The sequence below is a fragment of the Harpia harpyja genome, chromosome 5 (assembly GCF_026419915.1).
Source record: "Harpia harpyja isolate bHarHar1 chromosome 5, bHarHar1 primary haplotype, whole genome shotgun sequence".
Taxonomy (NCBI): Eukaryota; Metazoa; Chordata; class Aves; order Accipitriformes; family Accipitridae; genus Harpia; species Harpia harpyja.
The window spans coordinates 79028250-79045079 of NC_068944.1; the positions used below are offsets into that span (position 1 = coordinate 79028250).

At 57.0% G+C, this 16830-nt stretch overlaps 1 protein-coding gene across 5 annotated transcripts in view; it reads right to left on the bottom strand.

Annotated features, from left to right (window-relative positions):
* Positions 1-4829: 4829 nt before the first annotated feature.
* The window catches only part of HSF1 (heat shock transcription factor 1), a 71758-nt gene continuing 59757 nt past the window's right edge, over positions 4830-16830 (bottom strand). For 2 of the 5 annotated variants that reach the window (XM_052787911.1, XM_052787915.1), the window contains exons 10-14: positions 15342-15428; positions 9880-9985; positions 9636-9701; positions 6571-6640; positions 4830-5727 (exon numbers count right to left, since the gene is read on the bottom strand). In XM_052787911.1, coding sequence (XP_052643871.1) covers positions 5522-5727; positions 6571-6640; positions 9636-9701; positions 9880-9985; positions 15342-15428 — 535 coding nt within the window. In that variant the 3' untranslated portion in view covers positions 4830-5521. The remainder of the gene's footprint in view (positions 5728-6570; positions 6641-9635; positions 9702-9879; positions 9986-15341; positions 15429-16830) is intronic. The other 3 variants (XM_052787912.1, XM_052787914.1, XM_052787916.1) reach the window with 3 other exon arrangements.

A 16830-nucleotide genomic window follows, 5' to 3' on the forward strand; every position in this document is an offset into this window, starting at 1 on the left:
CAGCGCTCGTTAACGGGCTCTTCTGCCAACACCTTTAATGAAGGCGTCAAATCCCATCCCGGCGCTGCCCTGGCGCTAATCCCCGGCCCATCCGGCGCAGATGCCCGTTCCCCCCCCAGCAGCAGCTCCGGAGGCTGCCCGGCCCTTCTCTGCGCCCGCTCCGGATGCCAAAAGTTAACACGGGTTCAAAAAAGACGACTAGGAGGAAATTTGGGGGGGAGGCAGTGCGGGAAATCTATCAAGGGCTATTAAACACCTCGGTCCCACCTCCGGCGCGGGGCCCCGGGGCTGCCGTTTGCCGGGAGGTGATGAAGTGTACCGGGGAATTAGCACCGTGTGTTTGCCTTTCCCACACACCTCGCCCTCGGCGGCGGCTACCGGCACGGCCACGGTCGGGGTTGCCCCACGGCGAGTTGCCGGTGCCCGGCCCTTTTTTCCCACGCCGGGGGCCCTTTCCTGGCTGTCCTGGAGCCCTTCCCTGGAAGGGATGGACGTGCCTCTGTTACCTGCGACATAAAGGCCAAAAAAAGCTTTTTAATGGTTTTTAATGACGCCACCTCGGTCCCTACCCCGGCACGGGCAGCCCCCGACGGTGCCTCCCCACCCCACGCTCACGCCGGGCTCAGCCCAGCCTTGACTCCATCCGACGGGATTTTTCTACAACCTTTTTCCAGCATTCACAGGGACCTGGGGAGGGGTTACCCCCCCCCGACACGGGGGACGGTGGGATGGAGGTCAGCAAGGGGCCACCCCCCATGCAAGGGGACCCCCTAGAAGCTCCTGGGTCGCCTCTGAGTTAAACTGGGGGGGTTCCCCATCGGGGTCCGCTCCTGGCACTGGGAAAGTGCCGCCATCCTCCCCACGGTGATGGCAATCACCCGAAAGACCCCGGGGACCCTGCGCCCCGCGGGGCTTTAAGTCCGTGCAGGGGTCCCTGGAGGGGGGGGTGTTACCGAGCAGCCCAGCGGGACCCCTCCACCGCCAGAACCCCGTTTCCACGTTGCAGCCCCTCTATGGGACCCTCTCCTGGGCGGTCATCCCGGGGCCAAACACGGTTCATCGGGGCGGCCCCACGGCATCGGGGCGAGGGGCCCCGTCCCCCCCCCGCACCTCATCAGCGGTCCCGTCCCCGGCGCGGTGCTCAGCGGCTCCGGTTACCGGGGGCTGGAGCGGGTGCGAGGGGGACGGAGGCGTCTCTGGCGGCGGGTGATGAATTAGGGGGGGAAAGTTTCCAGCGGCGGTGCTCAGCCCCGCCAGACATTTACCTCATTAGCCGCGATGAGATCATGCGAGCTGGCCGCCCGCGTCACACACGATTAGTTGCATCGTTACGGCCTGCCCGGAGCGAGGGGCTCCCCCAGCACTCGGGGGACCCCAAAGCCCCGGGGCTGCGGAGGGGCCACTGCCCCCCCCCCAGCCACCGTGCGGCCGTGGCGGCATCGCCATGACCCCCCCAATCCCAAGGAGAGCAGGGCCATGGGAGGGAAGAGTTTTACCCCAGATGTTGCCCCCCCCCACAACTGGGACCTGCCCAAAGGCTTCCTGCCCCTTTGCACTGCTCGCTGGCCCCGGCGGCGCCCAGCCCGGAGCAGAACCTGCCCAGGCAGGGACCAGCATCTCCGCCAGCTCCCACTCCAGCCGACTGCTGGCTCCAGCCTGAATGACCCCCCCGCCCCGAGCTGAGGCACCCACCGACGCACTAAGCTGCAGGGAAGGACCCTGACCGAGGAACGAGATGGGGGGAAAAAAAAAACCCCAAAACTGTCAAGCGTTGTGCACGGCATCGCTTGCTGCAGCCATCCACGTGTCCTGCTGAGTCGTGACCACGGACCACCCCTGCTCGCTGCCATGTCCCCCCCCAGCATTGCAGCAGCTCCGAGAGCTGCACAAGGGCCACCTTGAGCTCGTCCCACCGAAGCAACACTGGGGACACCCGGGAAATGCCCGGTCTGGAGAAAGCGGGGAGCACGGAGCCGTCACCCCAGGCATCTTAGGGCAGCGAGGGCTGCTGACGGCATCCGAGGGGAGGGCGGTAATCCACGTCAAGCCAAAGCTCCTGCCAGAAAAGCCAGCGGCCCGAGCCGACGGCATCGGGGGGGGCAGATCCATCACTCCGGAGGTCAAACACGGCAGCACTGGAAACCCCATTTCCCAGGTTGAATGCGTCTGCCTTCAGCTTCCAGCTCGACCTGCCGGCACAGGCATGAGCACCGGCTCCCATCCGATGTGCCACGCAGACCGGGCAGTCCCTCCCTGGGAAGCGTTACCTGCAGCGTACAGTGATTTTGTCAGCTCCTACACTTTCTCCATGTTTATAATGACCTTGTCAAGTAATGGGATCGTTTCCAGCCACCTCATCCACCCTAAAGGCAGCGGCACGACGCTCCCTCGTCCTCCTTGCCACGGAGCAGAGCTTCTGTGGCTTGTGGGGCTGGCCCTGCCACGTGCTCCGTCCCGTGCCCAAACGTCCTCCATCCCGCCGGACCATCCGGCTCCGCGTCCCTGGGACCCCGCGGCTGCCATCACCGTGGCTCCCTCGGCGTCCCCGTGCCCCCCCGGTCCGTCCATCGGTGCGACCACACGTGGAAATGCTGCGGAGCGCGGGCCAAGCCCCGGTCCCCGCAGAGCACACCTCTGCACGGGTGTTGTCACCCAGCCAGTTTTTAATTGCTTAATTACGCCTGGGCTATTAAAGGAAGTCGCGTTCTGCCGATGGCCAGACACTTGACTTTTGGTCGAGCCGCAGAAGTGGGGGTTGATCCTGCCGCACGGAGCCGAGGGCGTCCTCGCGCGTCACCCCTCCGTCACCGCAGCGGAGTCAGGGTCGGGACCCTCGGCCGCAACTCGGGCTGAGCTCATGGCACCGCGGACCCGTCAATCGTGCGAGTTTGGGGAAACGCACCGGTGGGTCTCATGGTGAACGCGGCATCCTCCCCTCGCCGTAGCGATTCCCTTCTCTTGCTCTGGAAGATGAAGGCAGCGTTGGCGGAGCAGACGTCCACGTAGGGTGACGACTTCGGGGTGGACAACCTTGGGGAGACAACCGGCACACCAAACCCGAAGGCGGAACGTGGGAGAAAGTCGGAAGCGGAGCCATTTCAAGGGCTGAGGGAGAGGAGGAGCAAAGGCAAACATCTGGCATAAAGGGCAGGGAGGGAATGAGGGAGACGGGTCTCCGGGGAAAAGGAGCGGGGGGGCTGGCACAGCGGGAGCGGGAGGTGACCCCTCTCCCGGGGGAGAGGTGGCAGTGGACCTGAACGCCGGACAGGCCACCACCGTTTGGAGGGGACAGCACCTCTGAGCAGGCCAAGGCAAGGCCGGGCTGAGCTGGAGAAGGGGTCGGATGCCAACTGTCCCCCGCTCCACGGGATTGACGCCGCGGCGCAGGGACATCCCTGCCCCCCAGCTCAGAAGGTAACGGCAGAGCCGGTCACCGCAAGCCCCGGGGCAGGCAGCACGTTGACGGGGTCGGGAGATGCTCGACGGCACCAACAAGTAACCCGGCTAAAGCAGACGGGATAGTGCACCGAGATACGCTGGCCCCGTCACACATCATCGTGTCCCCCTCCCTGGATGAGACCCAGAGAAGCAGCAGAGTCAGAGGGACAACTCGGCCCCAAATCTGTTTCGCTGCCTCGCTGCAGAGGGAGAAGGGACGGCGGGGACTTTGCCTACGAGCCGTGCTTGGGGCTCCGGACCACCCACACCAGGTCCCCGATGGAGCATTGCAGGGTGTGCGGGACACTGGTGGGACTCCGGCCGGCGTCCCCCCGTCCCCGCGGGGAGCTCCAGGCGCGAGGCACCGCGGTTCGGACAAGGTCACGGCCTGGCACGGCGTCCCGTCTCGTCGGGAAGGGCAGCAACCCGCGATGGATCTCAGCCAGACCAGCTCTCGGACCTCAAAGACGGAGCCCAGGCGGCAGAGACGGCGCTGCGGCGGGCGCCGGCTTCTCCCGACGTCCAACCCCGGCTGCGGTCGAACCCCGACACCGAGAGGCCTCCGTGACTTCGCGGTGACCAAGCAGCACGTGCGACCGGCCCAAAGAGGAGGAGAGCGGGACGGAGGGAGGTTCGAACGCTCTGAACGTAACAACCAAGATTTTTTTTATTGTTCTTTTTAACAAAAAAAGCACCCCTAAAGGTGCGCATGGTGTCCACCACACCTCCGGCGCGTCGGCGTGGGCCCCGCTGCCATCTCCTCCTCTGAAACATCCTGGAAAACTCAGTCCCGGAGCCCAGCCCGGGATTTAGGCAAGGGAGCCACAGCACGGGATTCAAACACACACACACACACACACACACACACACCTTGTTGGCTGCCACGGGAGAAGCGCGGTAACACCTCCGGCTCCCGCACGGCCGATGCCGGAGCAGGCACCGGCGCCGGGATCCTCACCCCACAGCACAGGGCGTCTGGGGGCATGAAGGGGCAATTCCTGGGCCTTTATCCCATCCGCTTCCCGAAAAGATGACAAAAATAAAGCTTTCAAGCATAGAAAAGCCACCAGGTGACAGACCATTTGTTTTATATATATTTGTATGTATATATATAGAGAGATATTTATATATATATAGATAGAAGTGGGTTCTTCTTCTCTCATGTAAAAATTCAAAATACAGTTTTTACTATTAACAATCTGAAGTGTAAATGTACAAATTTTTACTGCTAAGCAAAAGGAAAACAAAACCAAAGAAACAAATGAAAAGAAACACACAGAGCAAGAGAAAATAAGAAGAGAAGATAAAGCTGGGCATGGGGGCACCCCGGGGCACACGCGCACACGGAGACCCTCGGGGGATCAGACCGCAAGGCAGAGACCACAACGGGATCCAACCCACCGGCGCCAGATCGGCAAACTTTTATTTCTCTTTTAAAAACCATCGCATCCGCCTCTCCGGGGGTGAGGAGGGAAGGGGACAGGGGTGGAGGGGGAACTCCCTTCCTCAGAAAAGCTACCCCGTCTGTACACCCGGCGAGCGTCCCGCTTCCCGGCCGGGAGGAGCACCCCACGGCCGTGCCCCCCCCCACCGCCACCGCCACCGCCACCGCCGCCGGTGTCTCACCGGGGGCACGGCTGCCGCCCTCGGCAGGGGCGCGAAACGAAAACGCAAGCGTCGCGTAGCGGCTGTCTGTTCTGCGGCAAACCGGGCTCTCCTGCCCGCTCACCGGAGCCGCGGCGGTGCCCGTCCAAGCCTCCGCGGCAGGTCGGGCGACGATCGCGCGGCGGCGGCGGCGGTGGTGGGGCGATGGGGGGGGGGTGGCCCTTGCGCGGCTCGGCCCCCCCCTCCGCCTCGACGTCCGCCAAACTGGAGGAGCGCTGGGTGGCTAGAATCTAAAGCAGATTTCAAAACACCTCATTAAGCACACACACAAATGAAATCCTCACAGTGCCGGGGGAAGCGAACATGAACCAGAGGGTGTTTAGAGCTTTCAATGTCTGTGCAAAGCGAGGAGGCTGACGGCTGGATTTCCCTTTAGGGCGTATTCTTTCTCTTCCGCTCTTTCACCCTGCCCTGGGCCTTAGGATATCGCAGGGTCCTTGGGTTTGGACTGCTCAGTCCCTGACAAGAGGGAGATGGTGGGATCTTCTGAGTACTCGTCTCCGTCCGTGAAATACGGCCCTTCCCCCAGCTCAAAGAATATCGGCAGGTCTCCGCTCCCCATGTCGACGGCGCTCGAGTCCACCAGGAAGAGGGGCTGGGCTGTGTAGTGCACCAGCTGCTTTCCTGCAAAGAGAAGAGTTTGCACGAGGGTAGCCCCTTTGGGGAGGAGGGCCAGCGAACCGAACGCCGGGCAGAGGAACGAGAGCGACAAGGTTTCGCTCTCGAAACCGCCAACGTCAACTGCTTCCGCGCTACTTCCAAGAAGCGCTCCTCGCCACTCAAGCGGTGAGACGCCGGGACTCGTGCACATCGGCAAGGAACGAGAATTTGACCTTAGCAGGGTTCCAGCCCGCTCTCTGGGACACAAGGTGAGGGACCGGGGGCTTCTCTGTGCCTCCGTGGACACACTGACTCAGGGAGAGGGCCCTGACCAGGCTGCGAGATGCAGAGCCCGCAGCTTGGTGCTGGGGTTGCTGCCGTGAAGGAAGAGCGGCACCGTGACGGTCCACGCGATTCCACGCAGACAGAAATCCCGGGGTCGGCAGGGACCTCGAGTGTGTCTGCTCCGACCCCCTGCTCAGGCAGGGTCAGCTGGAGCAGGCTGCCCAGGACCGTGTCTGAACATCTCCCCAGCCTCTCCGGGCAGTCTGTGCCAGCGTTTGACCACCCTCACAGCAAAAAAAAGTGTTTCCTTCTGTTCTGATGGAATTTCATGTGCTCCCATCTGTGCCATGGCCTCTTGCCCTGTCCCTGGGCACCGCTGAGGAAAGCCTGGCTCCCTCTGCTTTATTCCCTCCCACCAGGGATTTATACGTATAGCCAAGATCCCCCTCTGTGCTTTCTTTTCCAGGCTCAACAGCCTCATCTCTCTCAGCCAAATACGCTTTTTGGGAGGAGAAATGATTTTGCCACAGCCTCAATTCTCACGCTACCGAGTCACTGAACACCAAGACGGCCGCCCGGTACCTGTGTCTGCTGTGCTGGCCTCTGTCTCAGTAGGTTTCTGCTGTTCCTGGGACGAAAGGAGATCCTGAATCTGCAGGGAGAAAGACCGGGTCAGTAAGTGCATTGCATGGGTCAGACGTGCAGGGCTCCTCTCTGCGCCCACCTCGGGACTGACCCGACACACGCACTGCACAAAGCAAGCCGTGATTTACAGCCTCGAAGCCCCACTAAGGCAGCGAGAGACATCCTCAGAGGTTTACAAGGTTGTCGGTGGCCCCGCGCAGATCCAGACGCAGCCTGTGCGGAGCGCTCCAGCTCCCAGGTCACAAACGTGACTGGTTCGGGCAGTACACGACCCTGGTTTCGCAGATCCTCTCTTCTATACGCAAAGGTCCTGCTCTGCAATGCTCCCTTTGATCGCAGCATGAAGCCTTTCTGCATCCCGGGATCTCAAATCCTGGGGAAAGCCTTCAGGACACGTTTGTAATGAGTCATTTTGGTTTTTAAATTTATTTTTATTTATTGGAAGTCTTATTGCTGCTACAGCACCTGAGAGCTGCCGGTCCCGGCAAGCTGCCAGAGCGACCGGGGCTGTGGCTGAGGACACGATCCCGTTTCACACCCCTGTCCCACAGGCATGACTGGGTTGGAAAGGCTGAGACGTCGGTGTTACAGGGAGACAAACTCTGGAAGCGGGAGAAACAGCTCTGCCCACCCGAGAAGCTCCGCTCACCGCAAAGTCAGGGGGGAAGCCCCGCCACCCTCAGAGCTAACGTCATCCAGGGAATACGGCGCTGAGCCTGCTAATCCCAGATCGCCGAGCAGGATTCTCCACCGGTGCCACGGGGAGGACAATGCCTGAGCAGAGACTCTCCTGCGGGATCACTTTCCCTCTCTGGATTTACAGTCAGCGAATAATCCCGTGGCTACTTATTACAGCAACTGCTGCCACGGAAAAGGCACCTTAGCAAGTATTTCAATGCGCACCCAGCGTTTTTTGTTACCGGTTAGCAACCGGCACTAAGTAAAAGCAGACCGCTTGTGAGCACGCAGGTCTTCACGGAGCGTCTGGCCACAATTTAGGAACCCTGCAGCTCAACCTACAGCCAGCACGGGGGTTTTTGTAGTGTGAAGGCTGGGTGAAGACAAAGCCCAACAAGACACCCCTCCCGACATTACACAGGAGATAAAAAATACGCAAGTGACCTCGATCCAACCACTGCTTGAGCTGAAGAGCTAAGCTGTGAATTTCAAAGGACACCAGTTAAGACTCTTTTGGTAAATCCTGCTTCCAGATTTTCTACGGTGTAACTCTCAGCTCAACGACACAAAGTAATTCATTTCTGAATTACTGAATCTTCACTGCTCATGTTCTTCTCCCAAATCCCGCTAATCCCTTGTCCTGCTTTCCCGGCCCAGCCAGCCCCAGCCCCAGCTGCTGCAGCAGAGCCTCGAGTCAGTTGGAAACTTGATTAAACAACTTATGGGGTAGGTATCTGTCTGCACACGTGTAAAACCGTGCCCTGCACCTCTGCACTTGCCCCTACAGCCCTTTTTCCTTGCAAATATCCAAATGACTTGGCTAGCCATCGGGTGTCTGCATCACACCGCTGGGCAGCAGAAAGAAGCAAAAAGGTAGAGAAATGTCTAGCAAGAGACAGGCACCGGAGATGCTGCAGAATTATTAACTGGGAACTCCTTTTCTGTATTCTACCCTGCATCCCAGGCGGGGTAAGGTGTACCCCAAAAGAGCTTGTGGGAATTGTTTTGCTTAGGGAAAAGCCACAAGGTCTCTGAAGATGTACTTTGGAGAGGGACAGGGTGCTGTCCGTGCTCCCCGTGCTCCCCCTGCTCCGTAACACCGGCATTAACGCCTTCTTCACAGCCATCCCAGGAGCATACGTTGCATCACCTGTGGGCCCGCAAGGTCCCCAGCAAAGAGACTAAATTTGGGCTTTCCTGTTTTGCAAAAACTTTCAAGATGTTTCCTGTTCTGCACTGGGGGGAGAAAACACAAGATCCCTTTGTGCTTTTCCTGATAAAAAAAAAAAAAAAAGAAGTGAGGGGGAGAGAAGGGGCTAGAGACCAGCTGAGGGTCTCTTGCTCACTGTATCAACTGGAGCAGGAGACCCCCTGCTTGCTCTGATCTGGACCAGACTCCCCCTCCTGCACTCACGGCAGCACCCAACCTGTTGTTTATCTCGGTCTCCCTCTGAGTTCTTCTCGCGGAGTTGTTCCATTTTGGGCAAACACCGATACACGTCCCAGGGCAGAGCGAGGCCGGCGCCGCAGCCCCGGAGCCGGAGCGTGCACGCAGCTGGCAGAACACCGGGGCTGCAGGCGCTGCTCTGAACCGGGGCAGGGAGAAGGACCTGGCTCTGCCCCAGCCCGGGAGCACTCCGGTCATCAGGCTGCTGGCTACTCTGAGGGTCTAGGACTCGCCGATTTTGACCGTAACTTCCACCCTGCTGCTCCAAGCGCCTTCTCAACGCAGCCACGAAATGCTGTGTTTGACTAAACACCCCTATCTGACGAAAAAATCATTTTATCAGGCAACACTGGCTCTTGCAAGGAGAGTCTGTATTAGTGCCATGCACGGTGTTCAGCGCTGATGATACACAAGTAAATAAAATAAATAACACGGCACATGATGGAGTTTGCCTTGAGAAAACCTCCTGGCAATTTAGGAAAGTCAGAAGGACGGGTTTATGGAAACCACATGCAGCTCTATAGGCTTCAGTGCACTTCCCTGTTCAGGGGGCAGAGCTCACGTGAGGGATGGAAGTCTCAGCACCTAATTAACCGAGTATGAGTGATGAAGTAGCCCCGCTCTCTGTGTGAGCTGCTCAGAGAAAGCCGCAGTGCTAATTGAATTATTTCCCCTCGGTGGCTCCCCCAGCCCGCGCAGGGCTCCGCGTTCCTCCTCTCTCCCACACCCCCTCCCTCCGGGCTGGGGCTGGCCTGGACACTCTTCAGAGCCTGTCAGAGCCTTCCTTTAATCACACGGAGAGGCTGCTGCAGAACAGCAGGACACACTTCATTCTGGCAGCTGTGTGTGCATGGAGGGATTTTTAACAGCTACTCACACTGGCAAGGCTGCTGTCCAGGTCGGGAAGGTTCATGTCTGTAACCGTCATTGAAGGGCTAAACAGCTGCCAAAGGAAAGAATGATTAGTGTAGGGAAAGAAAGCAAACCCAGGCGTGCTGTGGAAATTCATGGTTGAAGCTACCGTGGTCCATCTGCCACTGCAAGCCACACGCACATGGTACTGCGAGACGCAGCTGGGGCCCTGCTCCTGGAAGGACAGGCAGGAGGGAGGAGATACTCACATCTAATAGTGCGCTTGTGTCTACGCTGAAGCCGTGTGTGGTCAGCATCGTCTGAAGGTTATCCAGGTTGGAATCGATGGTGTCCAGATGGTCGTTGAGTTCATTCCTGGGCAAAAGAAAGAGGAGCGCAGGCGATCAATGCCGAGCAGCCTCTCCCAGGTTCTGGGCTACTAAGGGGACTTTATCCACCCACGGACTGCAACCCTCCTACAACCCGCGCAGGAGAGCGGGGCTGGGATTCCTGGCTCTGCGCAGATGCCAGCTCCAGCTGCCAGCGAGCTCAGGTGTTGCGGTACGAGGCTGCAGCGATGCTCTCTCCCCCTCTCCACCTAGTCCTCTGGCCTGAGCCTGGAGACTCTTCCTCCCCAGAGGTCCGAGGGCGAGCGCAACCCAGACGAAGGAGAAAACAGTGAATTTCTTACGAACCCCAGGATTTCTGCAAGCCATTTAGGGCTCTGTGGTTAGGGTCTTGGTAACCACCAACCACCGTGGGCTGGCAGGGAGCTCGGTGCAGCTGCGCCTTTACAGTAAGCAACTTTGGACCCTTGTTTCAGTCCAAACGCAAGGACCGCCTCTGCTTGGCACCTCCTGGCTGCGGACACAGGACAAAGGCAGGGCAACAAACCTTCTTCCCTGCAACAACTTGCTTTGGGGGAAAAGTTTCAAAGGGACCGCTGCTGGCCAGAAAAAACCTTTGCATCTGGACTGGCAATGGGGAAAACTTCTATTTGTTCATCAGGAGATGGAGTTTCTAGTAGCAATGGAGAGAACTAAAGCTGCTTCTGTGTACCTGGGGAAACAAACCTTCCCACTGCATCCTGACCTGCGCACGTCCCTGCACGGCTCCCGGCAGCACCAGAGAGTGTACATCTGCGTGGCGGGGCACGGGGGAAGAAGCACCAAGCCCCCACGTAAATCCCAGCTCACTTGCTGGCAGACAGCAATTCCAGGATGAGGACCAACAGCGTAATTCATCTCAGCTATCTTTGCCACTGAAAGCTGGTATCTTGTCAAAGCCGGGCTCCCTCCATAGCCACCTGCAAACTGGACGCTGTGCTGGGATGGACGGCACTGAAGTGCCAGCCCCGCAAGCCAGGCCATAAGACAAACCAGGCCAGGTCCGAGGACACGGCTCGTTCCCTCCTGCAGAGCCCTGGGATAATGCTGCAGACCAAGGTGGGTGGCAGAGCATGAGCAATCCCGGCCAAGATCGCTTTTAACTGACCTAGACCTAGGGCTGCGAGACTGAGCTCCAGAGAACGCTCAGCCGGAGAGCAGAAGGACAGCAAGGGCTGCAGAGGTGATGGTGAAGTGGAGAACTGGCCTCACATTCTCTCATTCTCCGGTTCCACGGTGCTTGAGGCACTTGTGTCCACAATGCTTCAGAATAAGAGAAGAAAAGTGGATGACCTAAGCTTCGTGGTGCTACCAAAAAGCCTGCAAGGCTCTCTCATGAGCACTCTTGGGAAGAAGAGTCACGTTTGTTAGTGGCCCGGGGTTTGACCCATGGCCCTGCTGAAAAGCCCCCGAATTTGGCAAGGTTAGCAGCAGCAGGTTCAGTTTATTGCACAGTCACCAGTTCTGGCGTGGCCCCGTGTTCAATCCAGCATGTTTTCTGTCCTAGAAGGGCTCTTTTTGGCTACTGAAGGAGCCCACGAGGGACTGGCAGCGTAGGTCCTGCACAGGGAGACCCAACACTGGCAGCTGAAGAGGAAGATGTCAGAGAGGCACGGGCAGACGTGCACAAGCACGAGGCAAACAGCAACGCTGCAGTTTTCAGTCTCACAGGAATTAGAAAAACGCCAGGAAGCTACTTCTCTTCTTGGAGGGTCTGCAGCTGCTGTGGAGTTTGTCGTCCCCCCCCAGCTTCCACTGCCACCGGCATCCCGCAGAGGAGCATTTCTGCGATGATCCCTTTGGGACACCGATCATCCCCGAGCCCGCGCGGTGCGGCAAACACCCGACTGCGGGGGTACGGACTCAGCCGCAGCACGGGCCGTTCCAGGTCCCTCCCCGGCACCTGGCGTGAACCTCCCCGGCTCGCCACTCCAGAGCTTTTACGTTCTCTCTCATCCTACAGCAGCACCACGAGGATTACAAAATCAAGTCTATTTTGTCATTGCTGCAGAAAATGGAAAGAGGCCGCAAGGTCACATCGCAGCTCAGAAAGCCTAGCAGCAGAAACGAGCATCCTGCCAGAACAACAAATATCCTCATTCTGGGAATACTGTGCTTGGGGCCACAGGAAAGCTGGCTGCAGACGCAGTCCATGAACACATTCCTGCCTTACCTCTCCCGTGCATGCAAGTGGGAGCTGCAGAGATCTGCAACTCTTTTTTAGAGCTAAGATCCATGAACATACTGCAAATAAATTACTTATCCAAGTTTGTGCTTTTAAATGACTTCCGAAGTCTTCACTGCACAGCACCCGAAATGCTCTGATGGATTTCAGCAATCCCGCAATTAGGAACGTCCAGCAGAGTGGAATGGACCAGTCCTGGCCAAGGTGTCATTAGAAAACCCGCCTGTGACAAGCTGGTCCTTCCACCCCTGAGGGGACGGAGTCCAAGCAGGGGTATGATCCAGATCACGCAAAAAGTGACACTGGGATTGGACTACTAACAAACTCCAGGCCTTCGAAGCGAGTCTCCCCGTTTCTTTGCAGGAGACAAGGGGCCCCTGAACCACCGTTGTCGATGTTGAACTGGAAATGGGTAGTCGCTGTTTGGTTCCCAGCACTGCTGGCAGGTAACTCTCCCCGCAGGTCCTGCTCTGCTGTGCTGAGCCACATCCGACACCAGGCTAGGTTTGCCATCAAAAACTGCTCACCGAGCAGGGAAGAAAGGCAGAGTGTGATTCTCTGGAGAAATACAGTCTTCCGTAACTTTCCAAGTGCGTTGTGGGCTGAAGCAAGAGGAACCAGTGTCTCCAGGAGAGAAAAGAGGTCGCTGCACAAGGCATGGAGATGGAGGGGGCCGAGGGCTCCGTAAGGTCTGTGCCCGTGTCCCTAAAGCCCGAAAGCCCCAAAGGAGCAGCCCGAGCCAAGCGTGCTGAGGAAGGAGGCCAGGAGCGCTCCGTTCCCCCAAGACAGGCCATGCTCTGAAGGCGAGGAGACCATCTCCAGTGCTGAAAGATCAACACCTTCTCTTCAAAGCTGATACTCCAGCAAAAGGCCTATCCGACGCCTGCAGCCCACGGAAGACACAGGGAGGTCCGACACGAGGGTCCTGCTGAATCGCTGTGTCCCTTGTAACCTACATCAGGCCCTGCAAACTAAGAGCAGAACCCCTGGAAAATGCGACGGACACAGGACTGATGATATAGGATCGGTGATGCTGACACAGAAGAGCTTTGCTTGTCCCCAGGTATGCGGACGTGCAGGGAAAGGGGAACTGGAAAGATTTTGGAGGTAAAGAATTAACCCTGTCCTAAGTGTACGCCCTGGCTCTGCTTTCCCCGTCACACCAACCATCCATCCCCACACTCAGCCCATCTTCGCGGCAAGCTCCCCAGCTCTCGCTCCGCTTTCCGGCTGCCAACCACCTCGCAAGAATAACAAACCCCGGCTACGCAGCGCGCCTCGCTCCAGCGCCGCTTCCTCGGCTCCCGGGGCAGCCCCGCAGAGCACGGGCTCTCGCGAGACCCTCGCTGTCTGAGTTTCCATCTGATGAAGTGATGAAAGTCAGCCTGCGCGGTGTGGTCTCGCTCTGTGTGGGCTGTTTTACAGTCTGAGAAGTAGCTATGTAAAAATAGCACCTTCTTACTCAACAGATCTGCTCTCCGTGGGTCTGCCTCTCTTCCCCGGCGGAAAGATGTGTTTAATACCGATGCCACGGTGGCCCTGGACACCGGGTGAGCGAGCCAGGGCACGCTGTGCCAAACCCACTGCCAGGGAAGTCCTGACCGTGCGATCCTTGTTATGACTGATGGAGGCAGCAGAAAGCAGGCGACCTGCCTCTCCCTCCGCTGGGAACCAGTTGAGCTGGCAGTCAGGAGCAGCAGCTTTTTATTGGGGAAAAGGCACATTTTGATATGGATGCTGATTGACAGAACTCCCATCTGCCAGTCCCTTGCGATGCCTCCAGCGCTGCCTGCTGCTGCCCCTGCACGTGTGTTACGGCAATGCAGCTGCCTGCAAGCCCAGCCAGTGCCCAGCACCAGTGTGGATCCACAGCCATGAGGAGACTGTCCTTCCCGGGAAGGACCTGGAGCTCCCGTGGAGCTCCTGAGCACGGTTCTCAGATCTCCATCAGGCACAGTCAGTTCTTTCGCAGGGAGCAGCTCGCAGCGTCACCAGCCTGGCTCCCTTCCCTAGCAGAGCTGCCTGTCCCTTCTGATCCTTACCTCTACCAAGCACAGGCTGCTGGCTATTTCCCAGAAACAACTGACTGGGCACTAGACACTTCTAGGTGATAAGCAACCCCAGTCCTCCGAATCTGAAGCACTGACGATGCACTGAGCTGTTTTTCTTCCCTGTATTGCTTTCCTTTTCAAATGTTCCATTTTCTAAAAGCAAGAAGACAGAGCAGCTTTGCAACGACTATCACATTTATACAGGGAAAAAAGCAGTCCTCTGGACCCTGCGCTCTCTCCAGGCCATCGTGTTGCTGTCTGTTTGTACCTGGGAAATGGGCTCGGGGTGTAAGACAGCAGGGTCCAGATCCCACCAGCCTCCAAACAACAACCAGAGCTGTAAGCAATGATTCCTGCAATGACCACCTCTGACACAGCCCTTGAGGCAGAGGTGAGACACCGATTTAGAAATGCGTTTTAGCTCAAGACATACGACATTGGTCTTTTGCATTATTCTGTACATTAGCTTAAAGTATCTAAGGGCAATACTTCAGGCAGTTTTTCCTAGGCTTCTGTGGGAGACACGATACTGGCCTAGATGGATTTTGTCCTGACCTGGGATGTTTTTTATTGTGGAAAAGCTGTATTAGAACAGTATCTTGGTGGGCAGTCAGGTTTGCAGTGGGAAGTTTCATTGTTCTGTCATTATCACAAAAACGGAAAATGCGCCAGAAAAGTCATTTCAGCCCCGAGCTCCCATAGCTTTCCAATGCAACGCTTTGTTACTGAAGTGTGCGAATTTTGTGCTGGCAAGAGATACCAAACCAGCAGCTTTCAGGGCTGAAGTTTCCATTCATCAAAACCAGGTACAGCATGGACAACAGCAGAGCAGACTTCCCTCCCTTCCCTGCCAAGACCACCTAAAAGGATGAGAAGCAGTTTAGCCTCTGCTGGCCACTCAATATTTTTTAGTTGCTGTGTTGAGTTGGCCAAGAAGTCTGCCACTCGGTGCCAATTTTTAGAGTGAGCTTTTTCCTTGCTGATATACTACCTATAACGTTCGGAAAGCTGACTTCAGTGCACTGGCAGCTCCCTGCTTAGTGCAATGTTCCCCTGCTCTCTTGCCCAGAATTGCAATGCTTGGGGACAGCGGCTATTGAAATGCTAACCCTTGCTGTGATCTGCAATGAAGTGAGGAAGAGGAAGAACTGGGGCAAAGACGAGTGACCTCTGACATCTGCGAAGTGCGAGTCAAACTGAAAAATACAAACAGAAGAGGATACTAGATTCAAAAGACTCACAATCAGGCACTTTCAGGAATGAAATGTTTGTTATGTTCAAAGGCAAGAACAGTTAATCGACCATGCTCCTGCACTTTAAGCAGCGCGGAATGCACTGCAGTCATGGCACTGCAGCGCTTTAGAAGCAGGCAAGCAGTTTCAGGCTGGCAGAATTCTTATTAACAACAAAAAACAAACATGAAAACAAACAATCCTGCGAAAGCAAGTGAAGACAGCACAGGTTCGTTACAGCACAGCCAAGCTCAGCTAGAAGTTTCTCAGCAAGACAAACTCCTTCTGATGCGGGTCTGCTTATATTAGCTTCTGTAGGGTGGCACTGACACGGGGACCGCAGCGGCTGTCACGTCTAACAGGGCGCTGAAGCTCTGCGAAAACACAGGCACTGGCACACAACGCTTTGTTCAGACCCACAGTGGCCCGCTGCTCTATGTAACATATACATTATGTTAATAATGCAGGTGTCGATGTTTTTCAGCATGCAGTGGGCTTTGGCTCTTGTAAAGCGGCTCACGAGGGTCCCCAGGTGGATGGTGGATAATGTTTGGGCAACACTGTCAAGTGTTTCCATGCAAACGCTCCCTTTTATTGCCTGAATCTTGGTACTGTCACCTGCTGCTAAAATGCTGTTGGTCACACGAAGGTAGCTCTCAGTTCCAATGAAATTCCCTTGGACAAAGGATGTCTTGTAGATTAAATAACAGCCTGCGTGGCTCACAAAGAGGCACTGCATGCAGTCTTAAGGGCTGCTCTTCGCCAATAAATTTGAGAACAACTGAAACATGCTTCGTGTGATGAAAAACAGGTATCGCTGAGACTTCTTGGCAGGCTGTCAGTGCCTGGGTCAAGTGAGCGGCGTTTGGGCACCCCTGACATACTGTAAAGTCACCTACCATCAGTAAACACTTCCCTTATTACCTACATCTCAATACAACGAGAAAACTCCTGGGAATTTAACAGAAGCCTCAGAGAAAGGGCACTGCACAGCGTCACGTCCTTGGTGCGGTGCACGCAGCGCAGGCACCAGGACACGTGGCTTGTTTGGCTCCAAAGCCTGAGGAGCAAGCACTGAGCGGTGAGCTCTGACCACGGGATGGGGCACACGGAGAGGCTGCGTGCCTTGGCGCTGAGAAGACTCTGACACACTCCTGGGGATGTGACAAGCAGTGCGCTGCCCATTTAAAACAGCTCACTGCCAGCACTTCAATTAGCAAGTCATCCTTTCTGCCTGTTCAGTATCTCAGTGCAATTCGTGCTCTGGTCATTCCACTTCCCACTGGGCACGTACGACTGCTGGATGGCTTAGAATCATCGAATGGTTTGGGTTGGAAGGGACCTTCAAAGGTCATCTAGTCCAACC